General features: G+C 38.1%; 1 protein-coding gene across 1 annotated transcript; it reads left to right on the top strand.

Moving 5' to 3' along the window:
* The first annotated feature begins 2,048 nt into the window (after positions 1-2,048).
* On the top strand, positions 2,049-7,046 carry LOC149243867 (protein EDS1-like). Its single transcript, XM_089371329.1, has 3 exons — positions 2,049-2,720; positions 2,933-3,179; positions 6,688-7,046. Exons 1-3 carry the CDS (start codon positions 2,049-2,051, stop codon positions 7,044-7,046), a joined length of 1,278 nt encoding a protein of 425 aa, XP_089227455.1.
* Positions 7,047-9,954: the final 2,908 nt, after the last annotated feature.

Genomic DNA, 9,954 nt, shown 5'->3' with positions numbered 1-9,954 from the left:
GGTGCACCAGAAACGCAATGGAATTCCATCATTACTTTCATGCTAGCGAGGGGCATTTTTCGCTTGTCGGATAGGGATTTCCTCATCTGGAGAGGTCTCGGTGGCACATCCACTGTTCAAGAAAAGCAAATATATCTACAATTACTTTATACAGCATCTGAACCACCTGATAATGTATTTCCAACAGCATTTTGGAAAACACGATGTCCCATAAAAATCAATATTTTCGCCTGGCTGGCTTTTTATAACAGGAACCTCACACGGGAGAATCTCCAAAAGAGGAAATGGTATGGGCCAGCAATATGCCCCCTGTACAGATCCAATTTTGAAAGCAATTTGCACATTTTTCTTCAATGTCCTCAAACTCAGTTGATTTGGCAGAATCTAGCTGCCCATTTCGGTTTCGCCAACGTCAGTGCTCCTTCTATCACTGAAGCTTTCACAGGATGGAGTAATATGTATATCGAGTGGAGGCCCATTCCACTGTTAACAATATAGGCCATATGGAAGTGGCGCAAAAGGATAATTTTCAAGTCCATGAGGGACCCCCAACAAACAGTAATTGAATCCATCCTTTGCTTTTATAACGCGATTGAACGACCTTGCCAAACCAAAGTCAGGCATGGAAGGCAGACGCAGTTCAAGGATGCCACTGTTTATCCTTGTGCCTATTTTGACGGAGCTGCTCAACATGGCACATGTTCTTGCAGAGTTTCCATTATCATTGTGGAAGGTCAAGTTTTTGACATACATTGGAATGGAGGAGCCGGATCTAACAATAAAGCAAAAGTCATGGCCCTGGCTAGGCTCCTATCTATATGTGACTTCCTTGGCTTACAAAAGCTTCATATATTTGGAGATTCGAAAGTCACCATCGAACACGTTCAGTCTAAACATTTCATAAGAAATATACACCTCTCAGGATGGCTGAACAGGGTTGAGGCTATGTGGAGCACCAAGAAGGACTACACTATTTCCCACATTGCCAGAGATAAAAATTGGAGGGCAGATGCATTATCAAAATAGGGTCTATCATCTCCTCAGGGCATATGGAGGATGCAAATAACAGTGGACAACATCTCTCATCAGATCCACGACTTTTCCATGCCGGGTACATAATTTTCTACAATGTGATCTCTATCTGGTATGACTTTCTATTTTCCACAATTTTTGACTTCTATGTTGTTTTTTGTTCCATAAATATTTTTGGCATATGGGACCATCAATGAACTATCATTCTGTACATAGGTGATACTAGCAATACCTCTCAATATGTCCTATCATTTCCCGATTTGATATTGCTCCTTAATTCCTCCTCTCCATGTGGTTATGATCCTCTATATTCGGCCATATCTGATGGCCCTTTATGTTTTGTTGTACCTTTTGGTGGATGCGTATAATATAATCATATAGCTTTTTTTCGTGCTGTGTAAAAAAAAAAAAAATCTTTATATTTGTTGTTTGTTTCCGAAGGGATAACACGATGGCATTTACTTTGTAATTTTGAATCAGATTGTGGTAAATGTTGATAAGATTTGTAATTAATTATGGAAATTTGATACAACCCAAATCTTGTATTTGACCTGCTTCTTCAGTATGGTGGTACTTTATAGAGATGTTGTTGCAGGTTCACCGTTGGTCAAGATATTGCAAATTTCCTTGTTTCATGTGGAATACTGCCCAAGGCTTGGGAAGAGGCATGTCTTGCAAATCACTCAGAGGGTTATAGTGTGAATGAGTATGAAGGCGTTGCATATGTCGCTTTTCCTTCCTTTAATAATATGGAAGGTTTCATCGTCAAGGGGAGTAAATATGGAGAGGGTGATATAGAAGCTCACAATAACTTCTTTTCTAGTTGCGTCAAGGGTAATGTTGATCAACCAGCTCTCGTCCATCAGGGAGCTCTCAAGTTGTTCATCAATATCAAGAATACAAATTTCTAGGCAAAGGTAAACAAATTTATCTTTAAGGTGTGTCTTCACTCATTAGATATGATTTTTCAAAAATGGAAAAGTAATGTTGTGTTGATGCATTCCATGATCGAACAGATGCAGGTTTATACGGACTCAAAACAAAGGAAGCTCAAACCCATTATATTTGTGGGTAATTCCTTAGGAGGTGCAGTTGCAACTTTGGCCACATTATGGGTACTGGAAAAGAGGCTGAGACAAAGCTCTCCTTTTTGCATAACATTTGGATGTCCCTTAGTGGGGGATGAACGACTTCATAAAGTAGTTGGCCGTGAAATTTGGGCAGGCAACCTTGTGGTTTCCAAGCATGATATTGTTCCTAGGATGCTCCTTGCACCATTTGAGTCCATTGTTGAGCCCTTGATTGCTATTTTGCCTCATTGGCAGGGCATAATGGCTAATCACAGTAAAAGTGTACTTGATTCTCTTATTCAAGATGCTTGTAGGACTCTTCTTAATAATGTTCTGCAGTATACTCTTACAGCAGGAAACCATGAGCTTGATTCTCTGAGGAAATTAGATGAAGTTAACGAGAGAAGCCCATACAGACCTTTTGGCACTTACATGTTTTGTTCAAGTGAAGGCGCGGCTTGCACTGAGAATTCTGAGATCGTTTTGAAGATATTTCATCTGACAATGCAAAACGATGAAAATCTTTATGATAATATCGTAAAAGTCTATCTGTCAGAGCATGTAGGGTATGGTTCTGCTTTGAAACATGCCACAGAAAAGTTCATTAGTGGTGAAAAAGTTGCAAAACTTTATTCAGAGTCCTTTTACAAGATGGGAATGTCACTATAGCTAGAAGCTATTGGTGCCGGGATTCAAGTGATACACTCAATTCCCTTTCAAGTAGAATTTGAAAGAACCCCATCTGCATTTCTCAATTTTATTTTCTTCTCTTCATGTATTAATTGATGCCTAAACTGTGTTCTTAAATTGGTGTTGTCAACTTTCTGCAGCATGATGATGCACTAATCGCCATGGAAATAGCAAGAGGCGTTGAAAATAGGGATCATACAAATGTTGGTAAGCTAGGAATTGAATTAAGCGAGAAACAACGTAACATGGCAGAGGTTGAGTGGTATAAAGGGCATTGTGAGAAGGAAGATGGAATCACGTATTATGATTCATTCAAGAAACATGAGGATATGGAGGCTAATGGGCGGAGGTTAAACTCGTTGGGTTTTGGGATCAAATTATTGAAATGTGGGAGAGACAAGAGTTTCCCAGTGATTTCCAATCCCAAAATAAGTGGATAAATGCTGGCAATACATATAGAAGACTTGTAGAGCCTCTGGATATTGCATTTATTATCGCATGTCTATGTTGGGAATTTTCTGTTTAATTCCAAACAAAATGAACAGAGAAAAAATGCTCTGTTTTTCCAAAAAAATTAACACACTACTGTGTAAAAAAAAATATATCATTCACTTGCGCTGCTGCGCATTCCCTTACATTGCTCTTTTACGCTGTTGCATATTCTTTTTCTTTAGCGAACAACAATTACATTCGCACTGCGTGCTCCCTTGCAAATTCTCAACGAACAACAACAAAAACATATTCACACTACTATGTGTTGCGGTTTCATATTCACCAACAGAAACTATACTCACGTTGCTGCATGCTCCCACTCATTTCTCAAATGAACAACCACAAAAGAAAGACATTCGCGCTGTTGTGCATTACCCTTGCATTCACACTTCTACGCTGTTGTGTCTCACATCACCTCTCTATCATTGCACTGTTGTGCATAAAACAACTTCTTACATTACTCTCGCGCTACTGCGCATTACATTTCATGTTCTCTCAACAAAACAAAATTACCCTCGCGCTGCTGCGCATCACATTACAGTTCAGTTTTATGAACAACAAAAAAAACATAATAGGACAATACATATTGTTTTACTTGTGCAATACTCCCGCGAATAGGAAAATAATAAAATTAAAACTTTTACCTATATTTACCAACTACAATTAAATTTCATTAAATGCTTCACGTGGACTTTGCTTCTTCGTCCATCCAACGCTTTCAATCAGCCCTGCATCTGTATTCAGTCATACGGCCATTGTCAGCCATACGGAGGTCCTCAAAAAAACAAAAAATGTTGTCGCTGCCATAACCGTTGATTTGCCTCAAGTTAATCGGACGACTATCAGCAATATCGCGCAGACTTTTCTGTCGATCTTTATGCTTCGGGGAAAACTGCTTTGACAAAACTGCTATCCACGTGTCTGCTCCTGGGTGTTATCGCTGCCCCTCCAGAAAATACCACTGCTCGGTGAAAAGCGGTGCGGGAAAACACTGGCGGTTTCCAAAAACTATTTATGGTCGCTGGCGCTGCACGGCAATTGAAATTACAATTCCAACACTCCCCATTAATTTTAACTACTGGGTTATCAGTCATACCCAGACATTTCATCAAAAATTCAAAAAAAATTATGTCCCAATGGTTTGGTCAGAATATGAGCAACCTGCTCCTTCTCTGCTCTTATGACAGATTTAATTCCATATCTCTCCCCTATAAGAAGATCCATTTGATAGAGTTCTACTAGGGTCTTCATCAAATCTTCTATCTCTTCCTCTGTCATATTGACAAGGGTGTTGGCAGTGAAGCCCATCTCGGCCATCTTGGCAAGAGTTACGTATCGAACTCCATACTCTTGAAACAGATCTTCAAGGAACTTCAATTCCTTTATCTCATTCATGGGTTCTATCCATTTCCTATCCTTAATTGCTTCTTCGAAATGAACAGGGCCATCAACATGACAATATAAAGCAAACAAAGAGTTCATACTTTCATTTGCTACCTCTTGTTCATGAATGTCACTTAAATTTCTGAACTTCTTACCTCTTTCATTTGGTCTACAAGTGCTTGAGGAAGCACTTGAATTTCCTCCTTGTGGTGTGCTTGGAGAAGCAATTTCATTTCTCCTCAAGGGTGTCTCTTGTTGTCCTTGTGTTGGTGCTGCTGTTTGGGGATGTATTTCAGCGATTTCCTCATCATTTTCATCATGTGACATAGAGTTTTTAACATTCATTGTCTTCTCTATCCTTCCATCCCAAGCTTCCTCCTCAATGAACTGTGGTTTTACTGTCTTCACTTTCTCCATGCCTTGATAGGCTATCTTGAGAGTTTCCCATGCTTCCTTGGATCTCTCGGCTGCTGCTATCCTTTCAAACACACTCTCATCCACTGCTCGACACAAGAAGTAGAGGGCTTTACAATCCTTCTTCTTATTGCTCTTCAACAGTTCTTTCTCTGCCTGAGTTAAATTATTAAACTCATTTTCAACTGCTGGTTCTTCAAAACCATCCTCAACAAATTCCCATAAATCTTGTGAGGCAAGCAAAGCTCTCATAGCTATTGCCCAATAGTCATAGTTTTTTCCACTAAATTGTGGGAGCTGAGTATTACAGATACCCATGCCAGTGCTGTCTCCAGCCATTCTTGCACTCTTAACTATGCTTCAAAATACTTGACTATGTATTCAAAATAGCTGATTGTCCTCAGCAGTAACACACAAACTAACTTGAGAAATACCTTGGATTTTTTTGACTGAGTCTTCACTCTGCTGGAGAAGTTGCTGCAGCAAGAAATCCTTCCTTCAGCTTCTTTGACACCTTCAAAGAGCCTGGACAAGCTCTGATACCATGTTGGGAATTTTCTATTTAATTCCAAACAAAATGAATAGAGAAAAGAAAATATATCATTCACTTGCGCTGCTGCGCATTCCCTTACATTGCTCTTCTACGTTGCTGCGTATTCTTTTTCTTCAGCGAACAACAATTACATTCGCACTGTGTGCTCCCTTGCAAGTTCTCAACGAACAACAACTAAAACATATTCACACTGTTGTGTGCTGCGTTTTCATATTCACCAACAGAAACTATACTCACGCTGCTGCGTGCTCCCACTCATTTCTCAAATGAACAACCACAAAAGAAAGACATTCACGCTGCTGCGCATTACCCTTGCATTCACACTTCTACGCTGCTGCGTCTCACATCACCTCTCTATCATTGCACTGTTGTGCATAAAACAACTTCTTACATTACTCTGTTGTCACTGCCCATTACATTTCATGTTCTCTCAATAAAACAAAATTACCCTCGCGCTGCTGCTCATCACATTACAGTTCAGTTTTATGAACTGCAAAAAAAACATAATAGGACAATACATATTAAAACTCCAGCGAATAGGAAAATAACAAAATTAAAACTTTTACCTATATTTACCAACTACAATTAAATTTCATTAAATGCTTCACATGGACTTTGCTTCTTCATCCATCCAATGCTTTCAATCAGCCCTGCGTCTGTATTCAATTATACGGCCATTGTCAGCCATACATAGGTCCTTCAAAAAAAAATGTTGCCTACGGCCATTGTCAGCCATACATAGGTCCTTCAAAAAAAAATGTTGCCGCTGCCATAATCGTTGATCTGCCTCAAGTTAATTGGATGCCTGCCAGCAATATCGTGCGGACTTTTCTGCGGATCTTTATGCTCCGGGGAAAACTGCTTTGACAAAACTGCTGTCCACGTGTCTGCCCTTAGGTGTTATCGCTGCCCCTCCGGAAAATACCACTGCTCGGTGAAAAAGCGGTGCGGGAAAAGACTGGCGGTTTCCAAAAACGGTTTATGGTCGCTCGCGCTCCACGGCAATTTCAACCGTCTAAGGACAGTCTAAGGGTAAAGGCAACTATCTTTCAGATGGAAGACCCAATCGCTATAAAGTTCTTCAGGAATGGATGGAAGCCAATGAAAAGACCCGCAGTTCAAGAGGTCAAAGAAGCCGCACCAAGCCTGCGTCCCTTACCGAGGACTCATGCTTTTGGGCACGTGCAGAAGAGGCTCGCAAAGACCTGGAAAATCTGAAACAACAAGGCCAACACCAAAGCCTACAAACTCTTGGAGAGTTTGAAAAGTATGTGACAACCATGAACGACGCTCTCAAAGTTTCTCCAGATGTTTTCTTAAAAGGAAGTAGCTTCATGGCATGGCGTGAAGAATGGGAAAAATATAAAAGAGACAATTCCCAGCGGAGCTCTCCTTTCCTTTCAAGGAGGTAATGGAAAGAAAAAGTTGGGAAAAGGTGAATTTGCAGGGTATCTGAATAAAAACGCTGTTCCTTCTGTTTTTGGGTTGTAATTTCCGCTTCGTAATTTCTGTTTGTAACTGCGAGGAAGAGGACTTTCTTCCGATCAGATTGCTTGTTTTGTTTGACATATGTCATTTCGTTTCATTTGTTTAAAAATTAGTTCTCTGAAATGTTAAAATGGTTATTCAAGCGGGACTTATGACTCCTGTAATGTTATAACGGTTCTGCAGGCAGGACTTACTGAAAATTATCATTTTCTTTTGTATAGTACATGTTTGACGGATGTCCTTGAGATGGAATGTTGCGAAAATAAAATGTCTGCCTATAAGAAGTTACTTGAAACGACTTACTGCTGCATTTTTCGAGTTTTTCACGTCGAGGGTTGAGAACGCTGAAAATACACTTTGAAATCCTGTTTATAAATTTTTACAAGACATTTTTAATTAGACTGATAGGAGTATCTGTTTATTCATGTAGGTTTGCGATTTTTTTCAAAAACTAATAGATGGGATTGAATGTCAAGGGAATATGTTTCTCATAAAATAATATGGAAGGTTGTGATTTTATTCCGGTTTTTTCGGTCTTCTAAAAATGTAAAATGTTAATAATAAATTATTGAGTCTAAAATTTATTGAGCAAAGAGGTACTTATTCTACAATCTAGTATGAGGGACGTGTAAATATGTTACCTCCTCAAAAAATAATAAAAATAATTTTAGCTAATATCAACCAAAACAAAAAAAATAAAAATTAAATATCTATATACATAAATAAAATAATAAAATAATAAATAAAATAATTCCATGTCCATCTTAAATAATATAAGTTTACAAAAATAAAATAATTAAAAAAATTATCTCCTATAAATATCTCAATATAGAATTTAAATAAATTGTTTGAATATCCATATTAACTAATATATATCTATATGAACTCTTTTTCTCTCTTATGCTTGTATTAATATTTACTTTAGTAAAATATTTCAAAGTTTGAAAGGAAAAAGTAAAATAATGTAGTTATTTCTTAATAAGAGGAAAATGTGTCACTCATTCAATTTTTAATATAAAATATTATTAATAATAAAATATTCAAAAATACAATATAAACAGTGAAAAATTACCATTATAGATATATCTTAATCATATATTTACCAAGCACTAGAAAAGGTTAAATATGTGGATGTGTAAAACTTTTTTCACAAATTGCTTTACCACTTAAATGTGTTAGGTTATAATGGCACAGGTAAAGGAAGGTTATTCATCTTATTATTTTTGTTATTTCCAACCTTGTATACCAGTGTTAGTTTCAAGTTTGTAAGCTATTAAATTTTATATAAATATTTGCTAGTTCTCTGAATTTCTTTCTTTCATAAATTGTTAATAGATAGACAGATGGTTCCTATCAGATTTCCTATGTGATTTGAGAGGATTAAGTATTGCTCTGCCTACTACAACAATAACAAGAAAGTTATTCACCCTCTCAGATTTCGTTATTAGTCCCTGCCCTCCAGGCATGGACTATAGTAATCGTTCCGGACTGATATAGCATTAGTTGACCTGCTTTTAGTCCCTGGTCATCAGCAATTAACCAAAGTTTTATTCCCGATCCTGATTTTACATCTTATTTGTCCTCTTTCCAAAAAACCGAAGCTAGCCGTAAAAAACCAAAGCTAATAACTATATATTATCTTGCATTTTCACCGGTCTTTGTCATTCATCCTTCACAGCTGCATGAAGTAATGCTATCTTTGGGTTAGCATTAATTTGCAACATTTAATGTTAAGAAAACTTATGATGCGGATTACACTAATTTATAAGTAGCTGAAGTTGCCACTTGTTGCGATCGGTTACTGCATGTTGCATGCTTCGGTGTCTGCATGTTCTGTTCATGTTCAGTTGCTCGTAGTATTTACGTTAGCTTCTCTGGCTTCTTTATGCAAGTAGCTCTGGATTCTTTCTGCAACTCGCATCATCAATGAGTGAGGAACTAAGAGCACCGTGCAATGGAGCGCTGCAAATTCTCAATACTATTGACCAGTGTGACTCCTCTGTTTATACTTCTTTGCTGTACGAATGTGTCAAGGAGAAAGCCCTTGCAGAATGTGTCAAGGAGAAAGCCCTTACAGATGGTAAACGCGTCCCACATGGCTCAGACGGGATTTCAGGCAGACTTCTTTATAGAAAACATGCTGCCCAATTACAAACACAGAACTGTGGCCAGAGAAACCAACAAATATCAGTCAGGTGAATTTTTTTGTTCATCTCCCTGTTCTTCTGATTTTGTTTAAATTTTTGATATAAGATGAATTCCATAGTGGTAACGAAAAGCAAATAGTAAAAAATATATAACTCACCTCCGCCAAGACAACGTCCAGTTCCACTTGCTTGTCGCTGAGAGGCTTAGCCGTATAGAGGCTCTTCTGCCCAGTGGAAAGGGTTTTCATCTTTTTCTTTATAACTGCTTGGTCCATCTGCTGCTTCTGAGCAGCAGATTTCTGCTCCTCAACAGCAGTAGCCGCTACCTGGCCGGCGAGTGTTAGCTGCTTGCTTTCCACCTTCTTGCTGTGCAAACAGCTGAATGCAACACACTTTTCAGGTTAAATCAACTGGTATATGGAAAAGCTCGCTTCCTATATGATATTGTTTGGCTAAATTTTGTTCTGAATGCAACACACTTTTCAGGTTAAATCAACTGGTATATGGAAAAGCTCGCTTCCTATATGATATTGTTTGGCTAAATTTGCTTCATGTATATGATATTTTTGGCTAGATTCACTTCTTGTACCATATTATTCTGTCTATAGAAAAGACCATATTATTCATGGCTAGATAAGACTAGAGGCATAGGAGCAAAAAACATAGTTTAGATTATCAACTACAA

The sequence above is a fragment of the Pinus tabuliformis genome, chromosome 8, assembly GCF_031772625.1.
Source record: "Pinus tabuliformis cultivar Carrire ecotype Pingquan chromosome 8, CPIR1, whole genome shotgun sequence".
In the NCBI taxonomy this organism is placed as follows: Eukaryota; Viridiplantae; Streptophyta; class Pinopsida; order Pinales; family Pinaceae; genus Pinus; species Pinus tabuliformis.
This window is presented reverse-complemented; position numbering and strand designations above follow the sequence as displayed.

Excerpts from the sequence above, each read along its gene's own strand:
- LOC149243867 (XM_089371329.1), top strand. The coding sequence starts at position 2,049 with ATGCAGGTTTATACGGACTCAAAACAAAGGAAGCTCAAACCCATTATA. Across the intron at positions 2,721-2,932 it reads AGTTCATTAGTGGTGAAAAA|CATGATGATGCACTAATCGC; the intron begins GTTGCAAAACTT and ends AACTTTCTGCAG. Across the intron at positions 3,180-6,687 it reads TGGGATCAAATTATTGAAAT|ATGGAAGACCCAATCGCTAT; the intron begins GTGGGAGAGACA and ends ACTATCTTTCAG.